This window comes from Rattus rattus, chromosome 4 (genome assembly GCF_011064425.1).
Source record: "Rattus rattus isolate New Zealand chromosome 4, Rrattus_CSIRO_v1, whole genome shotgun sequence".
NCBI lineage: Eukaryota > Metazoa > Chordata > Mammalia > Rodentia > Muridae > Rattus > Rattus rattus.
In genome coordinates this window covers 163,476,886-163,503,351 of record NC_046157.1, presented here as the reverse complement: position 1 = coordinate 163,503,351, position 26,466 = coordinate 163,476,886, and the positions used below count along the sequence as shown (strand labels likewise).

The 26,466-nt window shown below is 48.4% G+C and overlaps 1 protein-coding gene and 1 non-coding gene across 7 annotated transcripts in view; one reads left to right on the top strand and one right to left on the bottom strand.

Annotated features, from left to right (window-relative positions):
* Window positions 1-24,636, bottom strand: part of Traf3ip1 (TRAF3 interacting protein 1) — a 37,269-nt gene extending 12,633 nt beyond the window's left edge. For 2 of the 6 annotated variants that reach the window (XM_032901638.1, XM_032901641.1), the window contains exons 1-10: window positions 24,401-24,636; window positions 21,356-21,424; window positions 19,393-19,554; window positions 18,150-18,287; window positions 17,640-18,056; window positions 11,760-11,835; window positions 7,539-7,634; window positions 3,350-3,412; window positions 1,241-1,261; window positions 111-195 (exon numbers count right to left, since the gene is read on the bottom strand). In XM_032901638.1, coding sequence (XP_032757529.1) covers window positions 111-195; window positions 1,241-1,261; window positions 3,350-3,412; window positions 7,539-7,634; window positions 11,760-11,835; window positions 17,640-18,056; window positions 18,150-18,287; window positions 19,393-19,554; window positions 21,356-21,424; window positions 24,401-24,523 — 1,250 coding nt within the window. In that variant the 5' untranslated portion in view covers window positions 24,524-24,636. Of the gene's footprint in view, window positions 1-110; window positions 196-1,240; window positions 1,262-3,349; window positions 3,443-7,517; window positions 7,635-11,759; window positions 11,836-13,983; window positions 14,056-17,639; window positions 18,057-18,149; window positions 18,288-19,392; window positions 19,555-21,355; window positions 21,425-24,400 lie in introns of all 6 variants that reach the window. The other 4 variants (XM_032901642.1, XM_032901643.1, XM_032901639.1 and 1 more) reach the window with 4 other exon arrangements.
* Window positions 10,327-10,430, top strand: LOC116899756. Its single transcript, XR_004387771.1, has one exon. It is a non-coding gene; the product is annotated as a U6 spliceosomal RNA (small nuclear RNA).
* Window positions 24,637-26,466: the final 1,830 nt, after the last annotated feature.

The window sequence follows — 26,466 nt, the reverse complement described above, 5'->3', positions numbered from 1 at the left end:
ACTTCCTTAGGACTCAGCACGAGTGTTGACTGGGCAGCAGGTGCGATGGTAGGAAACCCACAGCTTGCCCTAGGCATGACCACACTCCCAAACCCCGGGAGAGGACACACCTGAGGCTGGAGGGAAGCTCATTTGAGACTTCTGCATTCTCTGTCACCTCCAGCTTATCTTGGCCAGTAGGTACAGCTTCTCCTTCTGAAAAGATGACAATTCAAAATGAATCCAATAGTAACAAAAATAAATTTACTGAACTACAAATATCAATGAATTCAAATATAAATTCATTGAAAAGGCATCAATCAAGTGATTGAACACTTAATGAACTCTTTTCATCTATCACTGAAGGCAGACATTTAGGAATATAGACACACTGAAGCTCTGCTAATGCGAACCAGCCAACCAATCAGGAAATAAAGGGTGATGGATCCAAACGAACTGAACCTGAGGAAAGGATAGTGCGCGCGCGCGCGCACACACACACACACACACACACACACACACACACACACACACACACAGTGTGACAATCGCTCAGCAAGCTTTAGCCCACTCACACGATGCACTCTTCCACACTGTGCAGTGACAGATTTCAGTCACACACATGGGGGCCCCAGGAGTGTGTGTGCTTCAGTTATAAACAGTTGGATCATCAAATGCCTTTCGCTTTGTCACCCTGGGCTCCATTTCTAAATTATCTACACTTATGCTGGGTGCCATATTGTTTTTATAATTAGTACATAATTTTGCTTGTATTTTACAGCAAATTCTTGCTACGTAGCCCTGAATGGCCTGGCTCTCGCTCACAGAGGTCTCCCTGCCTCTACCTCCCAAGTGCTGAGATTAGAAATGTGCGGAATCACCTGGCTAAAACACAGTTGTTTTTTTCATTATAGTAAAAAGGCCAAGCCAGTAAGTCACAAATAAAATTACTAAGACAATGGAATTTATTCTATTTAAAGTAAAATAAATTTATACTTCAGAAAAAAAGTAGAGATAAATTAGAATTTGAACATTAGAAATAAACATTATGAGTAGAAAGAACCCTGAAATGTAATCTTTTCAAAGTTCAAACACAGAAACGTATAACCCACATACAAGATTGAAACTTAAAACACAGCAAATCAACATATTTCTTTAAAGTAAAAGACTTTCACTCAGACATTTTCTAAGCACAGAGCTGAGACCCTGCTTGACATGTGCACATGCGTGACAACACCAAATACCTCAGAACTGCTCTCACCTGCGTCGCTGGGAGAGTCACCTAGAAAAGAAGAGAGAGTATCAGGAAATTAGCCTTTATGTAAGGGAACCACAGTGACTCCCTGAGCAATCAGGGAAAATACAGCTGCTAGGGACAGGGATCCTCTGGGCGTTTCCCTAGCATCTTGCTACTGGTTACAGTCAACCAAAACCGTAAACACTGTACATTAAAGCGAGACTAGCCCGGTCATGGGGTCCCACACTAGCACTCAGGAGTCAGAGGCAGGCTGATTTCTGACAACCAGGGCTACCCATGGAGAAACCTGTCTCAAAAATAAACAAAAAAAAAAAAAAAGAAAAGAAAAAAAAAGTAGAGTCTTGTGAAGAACTACATAAGCCACAGAGCTAAGTAGTGAATACTGAAGTCACAAAGCCACAAGAAGCATGCAGTACCAGCAATGCCAGCGTGCTCAGCCCACCCTACAGAACTGACACTACATCTCCACCAGCTTCCCACAGCCCGGGTCCTTTGCTCTCAAGTGCTGCACTCTGTGCACAAAAGTGCCACAAGGTGGATTCGAGACCATGGCTGGGAATATGGGAGTAGCACAGCCTGCCAAACATCCAGACGTACCTTGGGTTCCAACCCCAGCACTCCCAGACAACAAAACAGGAGGCACACAATCCTGTGACTCACTTAACATCCAGGAACATGTTTACAAAAGGACAACATGGTGAGGGGTGGGGAGAGCAGTACACATTCACAGGTCTCCATACGAGAGCAGACTTGCCCCACATGGGGACACAAGGGTGTTGGCACCTAGGAGCAGACTCCCACAGGACATCCTCTCATGAGCACTAGAGCAGAGCTCCTAGACAGAGTAATCTGCAGGAGGCAGGAGTTCTTAAGGCCATGGAAAAGAAAAATGATCTAGGATCCTTTCTCTGTGGGCCCCAGGAAACCCCAATGTCACAACACAGAGTGGGTAAATTGGTCACGGACTAGACATTAGGTCAGTATGAAACTCTAGGGGACCAAAAACAGCAGTAAGGACCCAGAACAGTGCTCCAGGCAACAGACATGAGGGACTCCACTCAATCCAGGAAGAGGGCACATGGGCATCCTCAGGCCCTTGCTTGCCCATAGACCTGCTATCTCCTGCAGGCTGGGCTGGGCTCTGTTCATCTCTGCTCTCATCTTCAAGCCTAGGTGAACACAGATCTTTTGAGATCTAACATAATCTATGTCACCATTATCATAAACATCACCGTTTCCAGTGCTCTACACTGAAGCACTGAAACCTCCTTACCATAACCACACGAAGTCTCGAAGGACCTGGCTGGGCCCTCTCCTCTCCCGATCCACATCTCGCTTTTGATGTTCCTAATACACCATGCCAGCCAAACACAACTCTTCCTAGCCATGAGCTGCATTGGGGACAACCTCCTGTCGGGAAGGCTGGTAGGCTCTCCTGTTTCCCAGGTCACCCTTAGTCCCCCTCCCCCTCTCCCCCAGCATCTCCTGCCAAATGGGTTTTCTCCATGTCTGCAGCTTCACCTCAGCTCCTGTACCACCTCCAGGGCAGACAACATGTCACTCAACTTTTCCATGCATTCCTGGCCTTGGTCCTGACACATAGTAACTGTCAAACACTCTGTATTTAAACTAGTTGGCAAGCATCATCCCTCACCTGTCTGCCCCCAGCAGCATAAGGCCGGCCTGCGGGAGGCTCCCATGCTTTGGGAACACCTGAGGGGTATTCTACCATAGTCCTCTGTATGGTGAAAAGGCTGAAAAAAATGTTCATCCAGAGACTGGAGTCACCACAGACAATCACGCAGCAGCCATATTTTTGGCTGTCTAAAGTCCTCCGAGCAGGAGTAACCTGCAGGTCTCTGAGTAGTGGCCTTAGAAGCTACTTCAGAGATCATTTATGATACCCCTAAGGTCACAAATGCCACCACTTCACACTAGGGCACAAGAGTGTCTTGCCTGTGCTATCAAGCAATGGTCTTTATGGGAGAGACAAGAGTGAGTCCCTTTCCAGAACAGGGTATCCTCAGGCCTGGCCACACCCTGAGAGGACACTGGTCCTTCCTCCCTGCCGCTCAGTCTCCCCCCACCGAGAAGTGTGAAGGGCGTTCTTACCTTTCTGCTTTACTGCTGGCTCTGGCTCAGCGTTCTCCCGCCACAGACTAGCTGAGTTATCATCTGAAATACTAGTTGAGTTAGTATTGGCTTCTCATATCCTGACATAAAGAGTTCAAAGCTGGGCACAAGACTGTGCCCTGAAAGGCTTGTGACTAGAGGGTGGCTCGGCACTGCCACATGCCAAGGATGACAAGGGTAGCTTGGGGCAGGAGGACAGCACCAGGACCCTGGCCAGGGCCTCAGGCCAGCTGACCTCAGGGAGCTCCCCAGGCAGACAGACGGGCCCCACATCCCCATTCCTAGAACTACTTATACCAGCCAGGCCTGAAGCTAAGCTTCACACAGCCGGCACATCAGGAAGGAAAGAGAAAAAGGACAATACTTTTGATATGGTACACATTAAAGAGTCCCAAATACTTTCTGCTGATTACTAATGCTTAAGTCTCAGAAGTGGAAAAAAGTTCATAAAGTGTAGAAAATAAAATACTTCCAATATTAAAAGCAAAAGGAAAAAGGAGGTTCTCACAGGGCAGGCTACGTACAGCAGTGGGCTCAACTCTAAAAGTGACTCATCACTCAAGAGCCCAGGGAAGAAAACAGTCTGCTTCCTGAAAACCCAACCGTGTAACTTCTTAAAACCATTCAAAGAAATAATTCTCACCATAACCTGCCGTTAACTGTTAAATGACCACTCAAGTTAGGAAGAGATACATAAAGTAGTGGTGTGTGGCTTTATCAAGAACTTTCCTTCAATTTATAAAAATGCTGGCCTAATGATGTAACTGTACTGCAAATGCTTTGTAAAGCACAGCCAAGGAGAGAGCATGGATCTTAGGATCTAAGGGCAAGCAGGTTCGGCAGCTACAGACTGGACTGCCAACTGCAAGGAGCCTCCTGCATGCTGTGCTGGAACAGGAGTTTGTGTCAAATCCAAGCTGTCACACTGGTCTTGCAAGTGACAAGCATTTATGTTCTACAAAAGCCAGCAGACTCCTGGCAAGTGAAAATTCACTACTGTCTGGCCATGGGAAGCCACCACACTATCTGTCTGCCTGGCTTTATTAATTTATTGATTTTAGGGAGTGGTGTGTGACATGGACTAGCCCAGCATCCTACCTCTGGGCTGACCTCTGAGTTCAGATATTGCACACAATTTTACCCTTCTCAAATTCTACTAGATTTGCTCTGTTGGATTTTGTTTGGGTTTTGGAGTTTTTTGGGGAGAGGGGGTTAGGGGCATTATTTTGCTTTGTTTATAAGAGTTTGCTTCAGATAGCCCAAGTTGCCCCTAAATACAACATGAAGCCAAGCTTGGCCTTGAACCCCAGATCCTCCTGCTCCGCCCCTCCTCCCATGATGAGATGACAAGCATTGATTGGCTTCTACTCATCCTCTTCATATTTTTTTATTTGGTTTTATTTGTATTGGGTGAAGGGATGTGACCCATGAGTGTGGGCAAGCATGTGGAAGTCGGAGACAACGCTGTGCAGTTATTTGCCTACACATGGGTCCTGAGGACTGACTTCCAGTCAGGCTTCCACAGCTAGCACTTCACCAGAGCCACACTGCCCCATATTCTGAAGCAGTCTTTACTACTCTGGTGCTGTGGTAGAGCTTCACACAGATGTCAGCTAGTAAGGCAGGGATGCTGTTAGATCTGAGTGCATAACCACGGTGGGAAAGTTTTTAAATAATTAGAACGCAGCTTGGACTTCAAATAATAAACAGAGAATGATAGCATCCAATGTGACTGTTAGAGAATGTCTGTGTTGGTGTGTTGGGTTTGGGAGCTGCCTGCTCAAGTGTTTACAGAAAGTTAGCAGATGTTTTTACCATATGCTGTAATCGTTCCTGAAACTCCGCAGCTAAGGTAAAGCAGCAGAGAGCCAGGACACTGGGAACTGCACCGTTGTGCTTTGCAGCATTTTTGATGACAGCAACTAAACAAAATGAGTGAGGTCAAGTGAGCAAATAGAGTGATGGCTTCATGCACAGACAAGTCAGGAGATGTCCAACCACAGACCAGCACACAGTACATGGCCCAAGCTCGCATTACAGCACAGCACAGCACAGCACAGCACAGCACAGCACAGCACAGCACAGCACAGCACATGCAGGAAGCAGGGACTCATGGTGCAGGAGACATGGGTGGCTCCTGTTGAGCTCACCGCACCTGAAAAGTGAAATGGAAACAAACCCACACTCTCTCCTCTGGCAAGGCAAACCCACAGTAGTGCCCATCAGTAGTGTAGGACTGGCCAGCCAACAGATGGCTGCTTTCTCTGAAAACACAGGCCAGGCATGATGGTGCACACCTGCCATCTCAGGGCCTGCAGACAGAGGCAGAGGATCTTGAGTCCACAGCCAGCCTGGGCTACATAGTGAGACCCTATCTCAAAAAAGAAAAATGAAAAAAAGAAGAAAAAATAGGTGTGTGTGTGTGTGTGTGTGTGTGTGTGTGTGTGTGTGTGTGTGAATGGATGGATAGATGGATGGGTGTGTGTATGGATGGATGAGTGGATGGGTGGGTGGATGGGTAGGTGGGTAGATGGATGGATGGATGGATGGATGGATGGATAGACAGATGGACAAATGGACAGATGGGTAGATGGGTGGATGAATATGGATGATGGGCTCCTCTCTGAAGAACTTGAACTAGAAATGAAAGGCTGTCACAGGGAGAGGATGCTTTGGCTGACACCAGGACAGTGGATCTGGAAACCATGCTCGTGTAAGACACTAAAGAACTGATAGCTGATGGTAAATTCTCAATTCCAGAACAACTGCTATGAGACAGTGAGAGTGCTAGGGCAGACACAGGGCTAGCTCCTGGCTGAGACCTCAACAGTATCAGGACTCAATGGCAGAAGGGTCAGGGAAGAGGTACCTGGGACAACCCGGAGCCCAGGCTCTGCTCCTCACCACAGTTACCTAAACCCACACTATCAGCTCTAGGACCCGGGGGCAGCCTAGGAGCCTAACCCTAATCACCCCACTAGGGGCAACATGGGAGTGACACTCTGCTCCCACTCCCAGGGCATGGGTTTTACTCTCATCTACTGAACACTCAACAGTACAGTACACACTCCTTACGGACAGAACTTATGTCTACAGACTGTTCAGCATGAGCCCAGGGTGACTTCCATTTATCTTATACTAATGGTGTCACCAAGCTGTCGGTAAATAGGTTGCACCTTGCTCACACTCAGAGCAGGCATCTCCATGCCCACGTGCAAAGAAGAGCGCACGGGCTCAAGGGCCTGGCTCAGGAAGGACCTGAGAGGCTGCTCCAGGCCAGGAGGTGGGTAAGCAGAAGAGTGGGACTCACCCACCGGTCTTGGATGAGGAGTCTCAACTAAATAGATGTGAGAAGCTCTCCCCAAAATAAAACACACTGCAGGAGACACTGCATGTGGACCTCTGCCTCCGCATGTACTCATGTGCACAGACACAGACCATGCACACAAAAAGAAAAACAAACTCTACAAAATCTGGTAGATACAAAGCAAGCTAAGCCCCCAAAAGTTTTATTTTCTCCTAAAATCAAAGTTGACCTCATGTTTTTCCTTGAGTACAGCTCAAGCTTCTGTTTTACAGAGTGTGGTTAAGGCCGCAGCAGACTGCAGTGCCCCCCAGAGAGGGTGAGCCTGCACACTTCTCTTCCTCTCCAGCGTAACTGTGCTGAGAGTCACAAGCCGTGGACATGCTCTTAAAGGAAGTTTTATATTCACAGTGTGGCGTGTGCACATGCGCGTCTGTGTAGGCCATGGCACACGTCAAAGGTCAGAGATTGACTTCTGGGAGCCGGTTTTCTCTTTCTACAATGTGGGTTCCAGGGATCAAACTCAGGATTGGTGAGGTCTTTTACCTGTTAAGATCTCAATGACCCACTTTTTGAAGCCTTAATGGTAGCGAGTTTATAGTGAAACCAAGTAGAGCTAATGGGGTATAGAATGTAACCATCACATTATCTTATCGAATGTCAGTATCAAGGTGGACAGAGTCCACCTTCGTGCTTAGAGTACAAATGATCCATGATCCATGGCTATACTGACACGTAAATAGTCTGTGTCAAATGGTGAAGAGTTTGAACTGAAGAACAGCTTCTCTCTTAGCATCGACACTGACATGGACTGTTTTGTACCATACCCGGGAGGAATCAAACTGAAGGATGCATTTCTCTTACCTATTTCTGGAGCTGTCGTTTCCTGATCTGGTTCGTCATTTAGTCCCGACACTATGGAGTCTAAAATCTTAGCTGAAATATTATCCTCTTTCCTTCCTGACATAAAACAGTTAACAGCAGATTAAAATGCTGTAGGAGTTTGTATCTGGGCTGCTTTAGTTAGGATGCTTACAAGGCCTACCAGGGTCACCAACAAGCTTTCTGTCCTCTCAGTGCCCAACTCTCAGTTGCCCAGAACACCCCGCAGATGGCCGGACAAGACCCCCCTCTCCTCTCCAATATGCATGCCCTCTTCAACTTTCCTCTTGTCCCCCACCTTCCAATCTGAGTCTTGGTAGGCTCTCTGCTCCTCCAGGCATCTGGGCTTACGACCATCTAAAGGCCACACTGTAACCGTCCCTGCAGACTGAGCGTTCAGCTGTGGTCTCGCCTGCTTCCATGACTGTCTCTGACATGCACACAGATAGGCACACCCCCCCTGCTTCGCGTATGTCAGACTTGACTGTCCCAGAGGTCTTGGCACTGACACCTAACCCTCCAACAGCACCTCCACCCCAGTCTCCCAGAAGGTTCTTCCCTTCGAGTCCTTCTTTCCTAACTGGAGGCGTTCAATCCCCCGCTGTAATAACGAATCTACCTAACTCTCCCCGGCTTCCATTGTGGCTCTGGGGCCGAGCTGCAGTTACTCCTCTATCTTCAGTCACCGCCATCTCTCAGTGCTACAAGCTCCTTAAGTCTTCCGGCCTCCATGTCCCCTTCAGAGCTAAATCTCATCTCTGCCCTGTGAAAACTACACCAAGGCCTTCCACTCATGCCTACTGTCCACACAGCCAAGAAGACAGTTTCTTGGAGCCCTGCCAGCTGACATGGGCCCTCCTACAACACTGTCCCCTTCTCCACTCTTGTCTACAGTGGGGCTTTTGCCATGGATACAGGCAAGCCTACAGCAGCTCATGGTCTCCTGGTCCAGGCCTCTTTCTTCCCAGGCAGCTGAGCAGATGCCTGTCTCAGTGAGGCTCTTGTTGCCTGAGTCTCTCACTCCCGCTTCTCTTGGGTTTATTCTCCTTCAAAAGACTTACTACAAACACAAGTTTACACGCCAACAATCTCTTTACACTTTGAATTCTGCCTAGTAACAAGAAGAAGGTTCAAATGGGCAACCTCAGTCCATGGCTATCTTAGAGCAGGACCTGGCAGCTGACTGGGACAGTCCTGACAAAAGCCCACAGTCCTGACCCATCTACTGTAGCCTAGGGAGACACTCTGGGGCTGAGGCCTGAGGTCATGAAGGGGCAAGCCCTGAGTGGCCACCCTCCATAGTCAGAGATCACCCAGAAGCCAAGGACCAGACAATGACTAGTTTGTTCCATTCTCAGACACTCACTCCCCAGCCTCACTACTGCTCATGAGATCTTACCAAGCTGCTTCATGCTATGGTCCTTCTTAGCTTTACGGTAGGAAGCCTTACGTTCTTTTTCAGGGGAAGGGTTATTTTCACTGGCTCTAGAGTCCCTTCTTCCTGACATGAAATTGCACAATGAAAATAAGTGTTAAACTTACAAAGGCTGCACTTACCAAACAAGTGAACTAAGATGAATTCAGTAAGTTCTGACATAATGAACTGCTTCTGAGTACGTAAGCATCATATTCTCCTGTAAAGTCTTCTAAGGGCTATAGTGATTCCAGAAGGGCCTAGGAGTCTATCCATGCCAAACACGGTACCCAAACCCCTTGTTCTTTATAGTGGTCGCAAGGCTCATGATGTGAACCAAACACCCACACCCTATGTCTTAGGCACCTCAGAGTCAGGACATTTGCTCAAATGATGACCCACTCAAGAAAGGCAGAATGTTTGGTGCAGTGCCGCCTTGCTGAGAGAAGGGCTCTAGTGACCCAGTGGCTGGCTGGTGAGATAGGAAGATGAAGTCCACTGAGCTGCTGCCAACTCAGTGAAGCTTAGTCATGATTCTTCCTGATGGTGAATTCACTTGGGGATCACAGAAAGGAGGGTCACAGAGAGGGAAGAGGGAAAGAAAGACAGTGTCACACACCACACACACCCACACCCACACACACACACACATACACACACACACACACACACACACACACACACACACACACAGCATCTACAAGTTAGCAAATATTAGAAAGCAAGGGCGTGATAATGTACGCACGGAATCCCAGCTCTTAGTAGGTTGACAAGGCCTGCTGAACTACACAGTGTGTTTGAAGCTGGCTACATAGGAAGACCCTGTCTCAAACAAAGCAACCAAGAAAAAGCAGGGTGAGGGAGGTAAATAAAATTAAACAACACAAGGAACATCAATCACCTCAACTAAGAGACACCAACACATCACACACACACACACACACACACACACACACACACACACATCACACACACACACACACACACACATCACACACACCAACACACACACCATCACACACACACACACACATCACACACGCCTCCCATTTCACACATCACACACATACACATCACACTCATACACATCACACACACACATCACACACACACAAGCACACAAACACACACACACACACACATCCCACACACACATCACACACACATCACACACACATCACACACACACACACACACACACACACATCACACACACACACATCACACACACACACATCACACACACACACCACACACACACACATCACACACACACGCACACACACACACACACACACACACAACTTTCCAAATTACAGAAGACATAGATAAGTCAAGACCTGACAAGTCACCCTGCTTACTTTATAGAAAGAGCAAGTGGAAGTGGAACAATACAGAGAAGATTAGCATGAGCCCTGCACAAGGATGACGTGCAAAGTCATGAAGCATGCCATATTTTTTAAAAAAAGAAAAAAATTATTAGGAAGAAAGAACAAAATAAAACACCCCAGGCACACTTTTAATGTGTTCACCTTTAATCCCCGTCCTTAGGAGACAGAGACATAGGTATCTCTGAGTTCAAGGCCAGCCAGGGCTACATAGTAAGACCTTGTCTCTAAAATCAAAACAAAACAAAAAGCAGTTTATATAAAACTCCTTTTAAAAGAAGAATAGAAGGAGGCAGGAGTTAACACAAAACACGGGGTCCTAGAGGCCCAGGAAAAGCAGGATGCCATCCTGAACAATCCAGAGCCCCAGCTACACCATAAATTAAAATAAGTAACTAACTTAAAAGATTAAATAATAAAAATGCTGGATAAAACCAGTCTTCACTTCTCAGACCTCTAGATGTAACACCAAACCCACAAGCAGCTGGAACGTAGAGCCCTCAGGCAGGTCAGAAACCACACCCAAGGAGACAGAAGAAACCGGAGGAGAGGAGAATGTTTAAACCTGCAGACATCCTAAGGAGGGCTGCATGAAGACAAACCCTGTTCCGTTCTCCACAGAGCTCAGGTTGCTGGAACAGGTACTCGGAGAGAAGTGCTGTCGCACCAGGAATCACATTCCCACGGGGACCTGAAGCACTGGCAAGGAGTGGGATGAGGTGTCCACAGAAGCCTGTGGCTGAGACCTAACATCTCCCTCAACTCATGTCGGCAACTATTCTGTGGCTGTCTCTCACAAAGAAAGGGCTTTTTGGCATAAAATGTCACCACAGCATCGCAAGCTGGGTGAGAGGTGATTGCTAACGTAACAGTCCTGAGTGCCATACTCCTACTGCTTACGATGTCACAGGTTAGGAGGTGGTGATTTTTCTCGAACTACTATTGCTTGGTAGTAAAAAGCCACTTTGCATTCAGTGACTTAAGGCTCCAACACTAACGACTGTACAAAGCTCCCCAAGGCTCTCCTGTCCTGAGAGCTCAGCCCCTCAACAGGATTCCTTCTTTAAGTGACACAGCAGCTGCCTGTGAGCTCTCTGTCTGGTCTGCAGCAGGGTAAACTCTTTCTACCACAGTGGAAGAGCCAGTGAGACCAAGATGACTGACAAGTAATTCTGAGCAGGAACTTCAACCCGCCCTTTAGATTTCACCAGGTTCTCCTGCACTGGGTGGTACGAGCTCGCACACATGTGCACATGCCCCTCTGTGAGCATGAGCAAAAGCCACAATCTCCAGCTGCAGAGCTGACTCCTCCCCAGAGTTCCCATCTCCTACACCCTGGCCAGACACAGGAGGGCCAGCCTACGTCTCAGCTACACCCACAGGCAGTTTTGCAGTCAGTACCTTCCAGTGAATTCTTGGATCGCCGTTTTGATGCTTTTAACGTTGAAGACTTGGATGCTCCCACAGAAATGTCAGCCTTAAAGAAGAGAAGAATCAGTTGGCACATTGCACATCAGCTCTAACTGAGTTACTTCCCATGCTCTGCTGGAAGGGGATGAACAGGACATATCCTTGGCTTGAAGGACTGTACCACACCCTCACCTGAGGTGGGAGGTAGAGGACACCTCCCCTCCTTGCCCTGCAGTGAGATCTGTCTGTACCACTTCCCAAGAGAAACAGTGATGAGGCTGTGCTAAGCCTGCATCTGTTGCTACACGGTCCTCTGGCTCAAGGACAAGACGCTTGTTGAATTGTGCTACGTGGTAGGCAATTCCTCACTGGCTTAACACCTCAGGGTGTTTAGTATCTGAGATGCAGCCCATCACTGCACTACAATGGGATTTGTAGAACTCTGAAAGTCAGAACTTCTAGGGCATTTGAGAGAAAAAGAGAGAGAGAGAGAGAGAGAGAGAGAGAGAGAGAGAGAGAGAGAGAGAGAGAGCTAGAGAGAAACCAGTCCTCTCCTTCAACCCTTCCCTCCCTCCTCTCAAGCATTCCCTCCTCTTCCTCCTTCACTCTCCTCCCCCAACCACCCCCTTTGCCTGGCACAGATCTAGACTCCCATCCCCACGTAACGCCACAGCCTCCTAGGCCCTGCTCCAGCCACCTGCACCAGATGGTTCTGAATACTTCCAGATGAATTACAGAAGTTGGTGTCAACTTTTCAGTGGTGTTTATGATGAATGCAGCCTCCCCGGGGTAGCCATGATCATACCAGCCAAAGGAGACATATTGCATGGTCCCAGACTCACCTGCCTCTCCCCAGAAGCCAGCCGACCCTCTTACCAGATGACAAAAACATATATGCTTGTCACCCAAAGCTGGGCATAACCCTGGAAATGCCCACAGAAAACCATTCCACCTGTCCAGCAGGTAATAAGCCAAATATATGATAGCTTTTGTAACGGAGCATCTGTGAGACAGCTCTCCTCCCAGCAGATCAGAAAGGATAGAGCACTCACGGCTACAATGCAGGTTTAAACGGACATCTCTTAAACTGTTTAGAAACTAGGAAGATGACTCGGTGGGTAAAAGTGACAGTTGCAAATGATCCTGCATCTCGATTTGCCACCTTTATAGATGTGCAATCGCCCGGGAAATGGGCTTCTGGGTATGTCTGTGGGATCACAGTAGATCAATGAGATGGAAAGATGCCCCTGCCCTCACTGTTCCCGGCACCATTTCACTTAGCTGAAAACTATGATCAGTTCCCTCAAGCACATTGGCTGTCTACTCACTGATACTCGCCCTTTCTCCCTTATATTGCTTGTCAGGGGATTTTTATCACAGTAACGGAAAAGTAACTAAAACACCACTCAAGCTCAAGGACCTGAGTTTGAAACTCCAGAATCCACATAAGAGCTGCAAACACAGCACAGTATCTACAGCCCCACTGTTCCTACAGAGACGGGTGGTGAAGACAGGAGAACTCCAGGAAACTTAAACCTTAAACCTTAGCCTCAAGTAGACACCACAAAAACAACGAAGACCCCGTCTCAAAAAAGCTGGAAGCAGAGGACTCATACCAAGGATGCCTTCCAATCTACATACAAACATCATGGCAGACAAACGGTTACATTTGCGCACGCGCGCGCGCGCACACACACACACACACACACACACACACACACACACACACACACACACACACTATACTGGTTTCTATTATCAACTTGCCACAAACACCTCTAATCCCAGCACTCAGGAAGCAGAGACGGGCAAGACCTGAGTTTGAGATTAAACTGGGCTGCAGAGCAAGTTCTGGGACAGCCAAGGCTACATAGAGCAACACCATCTCAAAAAAGAAAAAAAGAAAAGAAACTGCCTCCGTCAGTTGATTGCCACGGGCAGTGCCATATCTGGCAGGGAGGCAGAGACTACAGGAAACCAGCGGACTGAGAGCCTGAGAGCAGGGCAGGAGCCAGTGCTCCTTATGGTCTCTGTTTCAGGTCCTGCCTCCAGGCTTTCCTTGACCGACTGTGATGTGGAAGTGTAAGCCAAGTAAGCCTTTACCTCCCCTAGGTTAGTTTAGTCAGTGTTTTATCATGGTGACAGAAAAGCAAACAGAGACAGACAGGCAGGCAGACAGACGGACCAACAGACCAACTGTTTTTTAAAACTTTACCTCCATCTCTGCTTTGACATCTTTGAAAGATCCTTCTGACAACTTTTTAGATATCTCCCCTGAATTTGCTGACTATAAAAAGAAGAAGAATCCTTTTTACGCTTTGGAATTGTTAAAAATCTATAATATTAACAATGAAAGGAAACTACCAAGATACTGTACATACACTGAGGAACAAACAAGATAATCTCTCACACAGGAGCGCATCATCACTCCAGGTCTGGCAGCCATTCTGCCCAGAAGTCCCAAGAGAACGCCAAGAGAGTCGCAGGACACCTAGAAACACTCTGCAGTAGGTAGGGCCAAGTTACCCAAGATTAGAAGTGAGATGTGGTGTGACTGTAAGCTCACTCCTCTTTTCTGAGTGTCTCCCAGTAATGGACAACTTCAGAATGGAAAGACTCTTCATAGCAACAGTGAAAACATTGTCGGGAACCATATGAGTACTGTAAATACCATCTTATTCCTTAAATTAGTTCTCTGAAAGATCTGGACAAAAGGAGACAGACTGTCATCATTAAGTTCATGGTGAAGGTATGGACGAGGTCACTAAGACTGCCGAGTTCAGGCCAGCCTCACAGCCCCAAGAGGGGCAAAGGCTGAGCCCGTGGCTAGGCTCTAATGTCACCCTGGAACCCTGCTGACTGCACATATGCTTGCACCTGTCTTCCTTCCCACCAGGCAGCTCTGCCTCCTCCTAGACAGTAAGAGAGCAGGACTAGGGACAGGCAAGACTGTAGCAAACACTAGGAAGGTCCTTTGTGAGGAGTCTTGAAGTAGCTCACATCTGCAGGCACTTGTGGCTACAGTAAACTTCAGTGGTGTTTTCCCAGACCCACAGAGCTCAATAAAGGTACCCTGGGATCAACAACAGAAGAACCAGACAGACAAAACCAGAGACCCCAGCGAACTGAATTTCACTTGACTGAGGGGGGCCTATCCTTTGAAACAAATTATCACTTGTACTTGGTTCTTATCCAAACTCCCCTCTCTGGAACTGCCTTTCTGTTAGCATTCACAGCATCAGCAGCTCCAGTGAGCATGACAAGGTGATGCTTCATCTAGAGTCAGAACTGAGGAAGGTTGTCCCTCGAGGGACTGCCTCACACAGCTAAAATACATCAGAATACACTAGTGCCTCTAAAACACAGCTCAATGAAAACTGTTTTCTTAGGCCACTAAAAAGAGGCAATGATAAGATATAGATGATTTCTAAAACTCGCAAAGGAACCCAGGTTACTGTGACACAGGTACATTATGACACTGAGTACGTTACTCCAGGATGTGAGTGGGAGGTTAAAACGTGACTTAATAGCAAACAGCCAAGTGCCCAGCAGAATGCTAAACCAACTACCAATGAGACCACAGCAATCTCAGTGCACCGTGCTGAGAGGGGGACATGCTGACAGCCACAACGGCAGTGTCAGAACACCTGCATGGCTATCCCTACAGAGCCCACTCCTCTCACAAACAGCCACACTGAGATGCAGTACAGAACAAGAGACTGCCGCAGGTAGGTTTAGAACCAGCCCAGATCCCGGCTGTCCTGTGGCCAGCAGCTGCAGAGCTGGTAGCTCTCAGCCTCCCTGGGATGCTCTGTGCATACTGGGCCACCAGGTCATCTGGAAGAGTCTGGACCTAGGATGGTTGATCTCCACTGGACTCTAGAGTCATCTGGGAGAGGAACCTTTGCACATAATGAAGGATCACCTAGATTTAACTCAACTGGGAAGACATGCCGACATTTGTCATAGCAATGGGAAAAGTGACTGGTGTGCAACCCATGCACAGGGCCAGTCCCAGTCACCTGACTCAGAAAGCAGTGAGAAGCCAAAGAAACCCCTGGCCAACCTTAATTTTACCCGAAATGCCATTGTTCCGGAATTACAGGAAGATGAGTTTTCTGGCACTTACAATGTGAGAGACCTTGAGTCATGTCCATGCTCCAAAGAGACCACACACACAACTGTTGTCAGCTGTGTATGTGGACTATGGCACAAGGATAGCAGGCGAAGAGCCTTTGAATAATCTGGCAAGACAAAGCAAGGCCTCGACAAACGGCTCCTGCTCCCAGCTGATGCTTTCTCTAGAGGCCTGGCAGGGACTGCCAAACTCTGAGGACAGAAGGCATTTGACGGCAGTGTTTCACTGGCCTCCTCCCTGGATCCACCTTCCAGTATTCTAAACACTTCAGAGCCATCCAAAGACCCAAGACCTGAAGCGCCACAATCCCTCTGCTTCACCTAACGTCTACTGCATACCTACTATGTGCCAGTTCCCTATTAGGCCAGGAGTTCAACAGTAAACATAAGTACCACCCAGATGTGTGCTTAAGGATATTCTAAAGATGTCTGAAAACTTACTGAAGAATACTGAGCTAAGTGGTTGAGCTACTATTAATAAGTGACAAAAACATTTAAAGTTTTTAAGAACTGGGCCAATACGAGGTTCAGGGAGTAAAAACATTTTCCATGCAAACCCAGCAACTGGAGTTTGATGTCCAGAACCAGCCTAAAGGTTAGGAGAGAACCAACTCTGCAAAGCTGTGCTCTGGCCCCCACACTGTGGCACGCACACACTCACACCTACATACTCCATGCACCCATATATAACAACAATTAGAGTAGAAATAAATAAATTTCTTCAAACAGACACCTGGCAAGAAACTCTTTGGATTACTTCAAGGAATCAAACACAGTCACAATTCACAATTCCAAGTTTTCCAAAGTCTATTAAAAGGATGACAGATGTCCTGGCTGATTTTATGTGTCAACTTGACATGAGTTAGAGTCATCAGAATGAGAGGAAATGCCTCCATGAGACCCAGCTGTAAGGCAAGTTCTCAGTGATCAAGGGGGAGGACCCACACCATTGTAGTCCCTGGGCTGGTGGCCCTGGTTCCTACAAGAAAGCAAGCTGAGCAAGCCATGGGAAGCAAGCCAGTAAGCAGCATCCCCCATGGCCTCTGTATCAGCTCCTGCCTCTAGGTTCCTGCCCTGCTTGAGTTCCTGTCCTAACTTCCCCCGATGATGGACTATGATCCGGAAATGTAAGCTGATAAACTCTTGTCCTCAACTTGCATTTTGGTCATGGTGTTTCGTTGCAGCAACAGAAGCCCTAAGTAAGACAATAGGTTCAGGAGCTAAAGAGCTGGTGCTGTGGTTAAGAGTCCCTGCTAACTCTGGTAAAGCAGAGTTCAGGCTCAGCGCCTACACATCAAGCAGCTCACAATCACCCTTGTCTCTAGCATACGTGACATGCATTCACACATACAATCACCCGTGTCTCTAGCATACGTGACATGCATCGACACATACAAACAAGCAGAAAAATAAACAGTATTTTACAAGACAAAGGTAGAGCAGAAGCTGATTTACAGAGCACAGTACACTCTCCATGCACAGGCCTCGGAGCTGGAGGGATGGCTCAGGGTTAGGAGCACTGGCTGCTCCTGCAGAGGCCTGAGTTCAGTTCCCAGCATCCACACAGTAGCTCAGAGCCTCCTCTAACTCCAGCACCAGGAGGTGTGATTCCCTCTTCTGGCCTCCGGGGCCTCCTGCACATACATGGTACACATATATTCATTCACTCACACATAAACATAAAAATAGTGAGTAAATCTTAAAGAGGAAAGGAAGTCTTGATCATGATCATGCCTTTTTCTCTGACTTGTCTGCATCTCTGCTCTTCTCCCTGTCAGGATCCCGGGTATGTTCTCCATTCTTCGATTTCCGCCGTTCCCGGTCTTTTCCCTTGTCACGGTCTCGGTCCTTCTGCCTCTCTTTTTCTTTCCCACCCTCACTCCTCCTGTCCCTATCCCTGTCCCTTTCAGTCTCTCTGTCCCGATCTTTGTTGTTTCTGTCCCTGTCCTGCTTGGCCCGTGCTCTGACTTTCTCTCGCTCTCCGTCTCTGTTTCTGTCCCTGTCGGGTTCTCTGTGTCGGTCTCTGTCAGCCTCCTTTGCCTTCTCCTTGTCTCTCTCCTTCTCCCGAGGCTTGCTGTCTTCCTTCAGTTCCTCCTTCTGTTTGTGCTCTGCACTTGCGCTTCTCTCCTTCACCTCAGAGCTTCGTTTCTCCTGAAGAAAAGCATATGGACATGACAGTCATTTTTAATATTTGACTTTAGTTTACAGACTTGCTGTGTCAAAGACGTGCGTCCTACAGCTCACCTCTTTCTGTGTTCTGGACTCTTCCTCCTTCACACTCTTGTTGTCGGGCTCTTGTGCTTTCGACGTCCTCAGGACCCGACCTCTCGAGTCCCCCTTCTCCCCAGCTAAGACTCTCTTCACAGCCTCATCACTGGAGAGCTGGTTGGCCAGGCAAGGAAGATGATGTTAGTGAGTACAGGCACTGAGAATGGAACACTAAAGGACAGCTCATTAAATAGATTTCTTCCTACCATGAAGGACATTTGGAGATAAACTAGTAAGCAAAAATGTTAGTGACAAAGCACAATGCTTGAGATCCATTACTAATGACACCCAAGCTAATGATCCTGTCTCCTCTCTATCCGAATGTCAGTGTGGACATGCATGTGGCTCTAGTAACCCACACTGCACTACATAGGTCATCAAACAGAATCCCAGGTCTAATGAGCACACATCACTTAGGACAGCTATTACAAAAGAAATGCTAAAATTGCAGGTATAATGAGGGAGCAGTGGAACCTGTGAACCACTGGGGATGCAGAGCGTGCCGTGCTCCAGAAAACAGTGTGGTGCTCCTCCCAATATCACACACACAATAATCAGCATGACCACAGCACTCCTGGGTTTACCCCAAAAGAACTAAAAGCTGGTCTAAAGGGACAGTGGCACTCTGGGCTCTGAGTGGCATGATTTATGACAGCCAGAATGTGGAAGCAACACAGATGTCCCTTAACAGACGAACAGAAAAACAATGTGGTCTACAGACACAGCAAAGTATTGCTAACCAAGTGGGGAGAAAATTGACCCGTGGCACACTGTGGATGAACTCTGAGGACACCATGCTAGTGACATACTGCCTCATACATGGACTGTCAGTCAGACTTACAGCAGCAGAGAGGGAAAGGTTGGTATTAGGGTGGGAGGAGGGGGAGGTAATGGGTACAGAGAGTGAGTCTTGCAAATGAAGGGTAGATTACAGTGATGGCCGCACATCACTAACGTATTCAAACTACAAAACCTGTGCCAACTGAGATAACTGTTACCTGGATTTCCACAACAGAAAACTACCTCAAGCCCCAGCAAGAGCAGATTCTGGCTCCGGCATCCCTCACAGCCACCCAGGGGACAGAGCAGCTCTCAGCACTGGCCTTCCCGCTCACACCCCTGCTTCCCAGGCTTCACATGCAGGAACTAGGGAAGCATTCCACACCAGCTCTGCCAGTCCAGGACAAGCTGCCTACCAGGAAGGCAGGCATCCACCTACCTTGTTGAGGCAGCACTTGCCAATCAACTGAAGCAGCTCATTGGTTCTTTCAGGTTCGTGCCCGGCCACAATTCTAGCTGGTTTTGCTGCCAAGGGTTCTCCTGACACCATCATGACCACATCTATGGCCTTCTGTAAGAAGCTAATCTTTGCATCTTTATCCTGAAATATTTCCATGGAAAAGACTAACATTAAAGTAAATACTTGCAGCTGGATAAATGGCTCTGACTGTAATTAACAGTGTACAGTGCTCGTACAGAGGACGCGAGTTTCAGTTCCCAGCACCACATCGGGTGGCTCATAAGCACCTGTACCTCCAGCTCTAGAGGCCCTGACGTCCTATTCTGGACTCCACAAACCGCACTCACACAGTAACATACATACGGACACACACACACACAGTTTAGTTTTGCTTTGTTCTTAAAAAGGAAGCCAAGAACTCAGGAGGGAGACAGTGTAGGGAACACCGGAAGAGCTGGAGGGAGGCAGTGGTGAACAGATATGATCAAATACACTGCATAAATGTGTGAGATTTTCAAAAAATAAAGATGTTTTAAAGTAAAATTTTGATTTTAAATACTTTGAGGAGTTCATATATTCGATATAGTCAATAGGCTCAGTATATTCAATATTCACCCAGAATGGTGCCTTTTTATATGAAAAGCTATTTCTAGATGTATGACAAATTCAGAATTTCTGACTTTTCATAACTGTCATAGTTTGCATATGCTTGACCCAGGGAGTGGCACTATTAGAAGGTGTGGCCTTGTTGGAGGAAGTGTGTCACTGTGGGGGTGGGCTTGGAGACCCTCCTCCTACTTGTCTAAGAATGCCAATCTGTTTCTAGTTTCCTTCAGACGAAGATGTAGAACTCTCAGCTCCGCCTGCACCATGACTGCCTGGGTGCTGCCATGCTCCCATCTTGATGATAATGGACTGAACCTCTGAACCTGTAAGCCAGCCCCAATTAAATGTCCTTTATAAGACTCGCCTTGGTCATGGTGTCTGTTCACAGCAGTAAAACCCTAACTAAGACAATAACCTTTATGAACTTTCATTGTTTACAACCAAATCTACTCATCCAATCTTTCAATGGAACAAATGGGATAGCATTAACTATAAACAATCTGGTTCAGGCTTTTGCTTCTGAGACATGGTCTGTGTGGCCTAGGCTGGCTTCAAACTCATGACTCTCATGGCTCCCGAGAGCTAGTGCATCACCATTCCTAGCCACTGATCCTGATGTACTTTTGCTTTTTGAGTAGGGTCTTGCAGACTTGACTGGCTAGGCACTCACTGAACTTGCAGCAGTCCCCCTGCATTAGTCACTGAGTGCTGGGCTTATAGCTATGCATCTCCACATCTGGTTGTAATACTGCTTTTTTTCACATTTCTTTATGTTCTGTATGTATATGTGTATAGATGGATATGCATGCATATACATGTGGCTGTAAAGGTGGGATTATTGCACACACTCACACGCGCACACATACATGTGCCTGTTCATGCGAAGGTCAGAGATTCACCTCAGGACACCATCTATTCAGTGTTTTGAGACAACGTCTCTGGGCCCTAAAGCTCACCCATTTCCCTAGGCTACCTGGTCAACGAGTACCTCTCCAGCTCTGGGATCACCAGTATACACGTCAGCCAGCTTTTCACATGGGTGCTGGGGGATACCACCCAGGTCTGCACATCTGCGTGGCAAGCACTTTACCAGCTACCTCTACAGCCCCTAATTCTGCTTTTCAGTAGATAAATCTAGCATAGCATGCAACTGTCACAAATGGGAAAATGAAACAAGAGAAGGTACATATAACTCAGGAATCCACCAGCCTTGATTCCACATCTATCAGCGTAGACACGGCACACAGGAGTGTGCAGCCATATAAATAAATAAATAGAGCCCAGAATAAAATGGGCTCTATTCTGCAAAGCAAGAGTGTGGAGAAAGGGAACCTACCTTGACGTTATCTGACTTCATCTCAGCATCTGTGTAGAGGCCCTTCATGAAGCCAGTTATCCTAATCACCTGCCAAACAGAGAGGGACCATCATTCACCTCACTCCGTAGCCCCTTCACTGACCTCATCCACTGAACCCCACTGAGGAGAGGTCAGGACCCAGTCACACCTACAGCTCTAATCTTCATCTCCTTCCTCAGCAAAGGTTTGATGCCTAGAGAACAGCCAGCTATGAGACAGCCAAGACTACCATCACTGAGCAAGTGCTAGGAAGTTCACAGTAGGGGAAGGAGGGCCAAGGGATACTGGAAGAGCATCCCACTGAGGTCAGAGACTGCAAGGAAAAGCTGGGAAGAACACACCGAACAAAAGAAAACAACCACCAAGTTCAGGCCAACAGGTTTCATTAGACGGATGAAAGCCATGTGGGGTGGCAGGACCCTGAACCTGACGCCACAATCAGTCACACTAGGCCTGAGAGGACCTGACCACATAACCCTTCCCCACTGTACTCAGACCAAGCCACGGGAATGGACTCCAGAAAGAAAAGGAGCTACTTAGCCTGAGTATCTGAAACCAGAAGCTCCTGAAGAGTCCCTCATTTCTACCATAATGGAGTATTCTCCCATCCAAACATATTTGTTCTCTTCCCACAGGGCCTCTTCCTGTAGCCCTAGTTACCACTACAGAAGGGCAATAATTTTCTGATCCACCGATGCCCCTACATCCAGCCAGGGTCCTGGATTCTCAAAAGTGCAAGTTACTAAAAAATCAGTAAGACAGGTAACAGAAATAAATTAAAAAAAAAAAAAAAGACACCAAGAATGTGAATGTGGTGCTTAGTAAGGACTTTATGACCAGACTTGCAATACATAGAAACGTGTTACCATGGGTACAGGAGGCAGGCTTTAAAAAACACCAGCAGCAAGACATCCCCGTGTGAGTGTCACCTCCTCAGGGATGTGGCTACAGCTACTCTGGCTGCATCATTCTAGTTATTAATTAATCTAGAAGAGTCCATCTCACAGCAAACTACAGAAAGACGAACTGCTGGGCTCGGCTGGGCTTGTGCTGGGTCATTTTGAAGAGACAGCTGGCTGGCACACAGACCACCAGAGCATCCCTATCTAACATTTCTGAAAACTCACTTTGCTCGGGTTTTCCCAGGATGCTGGCAGTTTACATTGTAAGCAGCAACGGTGACAAGAGACATTCAAGTCTGAATGGAGGCTTAATGAAGAACCAGCCGTGGCTAACTCATGAAAGAGACTTGAATGCAATAATCAGGGAGAGTAAAGAACTTCAGGGAGGCACTCTATCTTTGTTCTGAAAACACTCCCAAGTATGTCACCTCTGACACCCTTATCAAGGAGGTGACAGCTATATACTTCATACCAGAACAGACGGGCTAGATTCATTAAAGCCTACAGAGAAGCGCCCTCCCTCGCTCCTCACCTGTCTACCTGGTCAACAGTCAACTCCCACTTCAACATTCCTCTTCCTTCCCACTAGCCCCACTCCATTCCTGCGCGATTTGAGGATGAGGCTCCCAATAAGCCATGGGCTGATGGTACTAACAGAATAAAAGCACAGACTTGGCATTTTCCACTGTGATAGGTCAGTGCCATGTTGGCTAACTCTTCTCCACTCCTTCATTGTTGAAGAGTAGCAACTGCCTGTTTCACAGGGCTCTCCACACGGTCAGTCCCTTCCTCAGACCTTCCAGGATAGGCTACAAATGCCTCCCAGTCTGGGAGAGGAGGCTACCAGGCAGCAGAGCCCCTTGGGATGTGGGTGGATTCCAGAGCATTTCTGGACACACCTAAGATTGACAGGCATGGGGCCCTGTTCCGAGAAAGTACCCATTACCAGCTAAGTAAGGTAGGAGGCCAAAATGAGTAAAGAGAAAGGTAGACTACAGTGCTCAACCTACTGAGACAAGAAAGTCTGAGGGTCAACACCAGGAGAAACCTTGAGCTCTGGAGACTGACAGTTCTAAGTCCCAACCACACCCCGAGTTCCACAGCACCCTCTGGAATACCATGCCAATTGTGCTCACCCCCTGCAGTGACACTCTAGGGTTACCAAGAACCCTAACAGACTCCACACAATTGTGACTACTGTACAGTGTTATGTAGCTCCCTGGAGACTCACTAACAAATGGAAGACATGCTCCTTGAAGTCCCAAGACCTAGTGGGCCTGGGAACCTAACATGGAAGGCACCTTTGAGAGCTCTTGCCCAGGCCCCAGACAAAGACCTACACCCTACCCAGGCCTCAAGTATAAGCACAACACAATTTCAGAACTCCAACATACACTCCAGCTCCTTAACAGCAACTTGACCCTGGGCCTAGACTCTGCCCCAGGGCTCTCCCTCACATACCGATGTCATCCCTGGCCTCCACCACCACCCAGCCTCAGCTTCTGGCTCTAGCCCCTGACCCCCAAACCTAGACCCTGAACCAGGCCTTATATCTCCACCCAAACCACTTGACCAGCACCAGTTACTCTACCCTGACTCCAACTGGAGCCTAACCCTGACCCTGATCCTCAGCTGGACCTGCACCTCCACCCCTCACCACTCTCTCAATCCAGTCGGCACTCGGCACTCGGAGACTGACTGTCACACAGATCTCACCACTGACCTGATCCTCATCTTCATCTGAGACTAATCCTCATTCTGACCTGAACCCTGATTGTCACCCTACAACGTCCCTTACACTACCCGGTCCCTCAACGCGACCCTCACGCTACCTAGTCCCTCATCTTGACCCGACCCTAATTCTGAGTCTCACCCCAAAACGAATCCTACTCAGACGCGCATCCTACCTCGATCCTTACCCTACCTGGACCCTCACCCCAACACTCACTCGGTCCCGCACTTAACCCTAACCTTCGACACCGACTCTCACCCCGTCCCATACCCTACTCCAATCCTCAACACGTCCCGCCCCTACTCGAACCCTTAACCCGTCCCACACCTACCCCTACCCTCACCCCATCTCAACCGGATCCTGACCTGACCCGCACTAGTCGGCGCCTACCTCAGTGATGATGTCGTGCAGGTAGCGGAACGGTGGCTTGTTGAGCAGCTTCTCGGTGAGCGGCGGCCTCCGGATAACCTTGCCCAGAGCCTCCTGCGTCCGCCGCACCACTGCCGCGTTCATGGCGCTGCCGCCCGCGACCGCTCGCGCCCCTCCTCGCGCACCGCGCCTCTGCCCGGTGCCCCGAGATGCCCGCTGTCCCGGCGCGCCGGTCTCCCATCCCACAGTGCACCGCTGCTAGCCACTGCGCCTGCGCGTGCCACCAGCACCGGGTCTCTAGGGCCGCGCGGCCTTGGCAACGGACGCGCGCCCGGCCCCGCCCATCCCCTCCGGCCTCTCTAGCTGCGCAGGAGGACAAGCGCGCTCCACCTCTGTGGCTGTTTGAACCTGAACCTGGCTCTGCCCGCCCCGCGCACCGTAGGGTGCCGCACAGAGACCCGGCCATTCTGTGTGAGAAAAGAGCGATCATTTGTTTCTAACGTTTACAGTAACCACTAGGAAAATAACACTTCACTTAAACTTGAAAAATGGACTTGACTCCATTCATCCCTTCATTCCTGTTTCCTGCCTAGTAACCCCTGCCTTGGGTAATCTTGAAAATAATGCCAAGGGGAAGGACTGTGTCATTTCACATTTTCTGTGTCCTTAGTTCACCAGGGCGGGCACAAAGCTGTGAAGTAGCTAGGCCCTTAGGCTAAGACGCTGCAGTTTTCTGCTCCACACACACACACCCCACCTCCACCCACGCCGACACCCGAGGCTATGTAGGAGGTGGCGCTTCAAGATCGGGTGCTGCTGCTGTGCCTGAGATCTTGAGCTCCTCCGCCCAAATTGGTGGAACCCCAATTAGGACGTTGCTCCTGATCTGCCTGCCATGGCCACACCCGGGGAGCCAGAAACTTCCCTAAGAGCCCTCTCACTCTGAGCCCCAGCTGGAGTTGGTCTCTGAGTGGACAGAGTTCAGAGAGCAGAGGTCCTGTCTCTAAACACTGCCCCTAAGAACAGACCCACCTAGCGCCTACCCTAGAAAGTTCACTCTTGGCCGAATCCTGCTGTAGGTGTGAAGTAAAAGTTGTGGTCAGCAACCGGCTTGTCTGTGATGCTGGACCAGATGGGAGCAGGAACACAGGTATCACTTGGAAGATACCTCTGACCTTAGAAATTCTACTGAGGACCTAGAGCTTAGACCATACAGCAAAGGGAAAGTGATTCTTTATCCTCTCACAGCCTGTGGAGGCAGGACAGTAAGTGGACTATGGTGGAGACCCAGAATACACGTCTTGGCTGCTCTTTTGGAGTGCTGGCCCTCAGAAGGCCTCCAGCCTATCTGAGTATCAAAGTCTCTGAGAAAATCCAGGACAGGAAGTATTGTCAACCAACCCCTCTGAGGACTGACCTAGGGGAAGCAACTTTGAAGAGTATAGTTCCGTCTTCCAGAGCCTCATCCCTGCCTCTGGTCCAGACCACCCCTCCATACTGAAGAAAGAGTGGACAACATTCTGGTCACCAAGAAAGCAGGTCCCAGAAGATGTAACCAATTCCTGGCTTCAAGAAAGATATCTGGATCTGGGATGCAGAGGCCAGCATGGAGCCATCAGTCTTGGGGGGGTCAGCAGAGTAGGGGCCTAAATCACCCTCTGAAATGAAGCAGAAAACTGTAAAGACTCATTCATGGAAGAAGGTAACTGATGAAGAATGGAAAAGGGGTTTCTGACTCAAAAGCCTGGCAGGGGAGGCTTTCAATACGAGCAGTTTCTGAGTGAATGAACGAAATAAGGATGGCTGTGACTCACCCCAGGAAACAGAAGCCACAAAGCAAAGTGCCTTCCAGGCCCTACCTCCCCCAGCTGGGAGGCAAACATTTCCAGAGACAAAGAACTGAGGATGCTGAACCTCACTTCTGCTGAGAGCCCAGGATGTGGGTCAGGCTTGGGCAAGGGCCTGGATTTGGTTAAGCAGGAAGGGAGCAGGAGTCATACAGAGAAGATAAATGTAGCCTAGAGATAGTCTACTACCTGTCTACTAGTCTACTAGCCTACAGGATGTCTACTCCATCTGAATTTCAG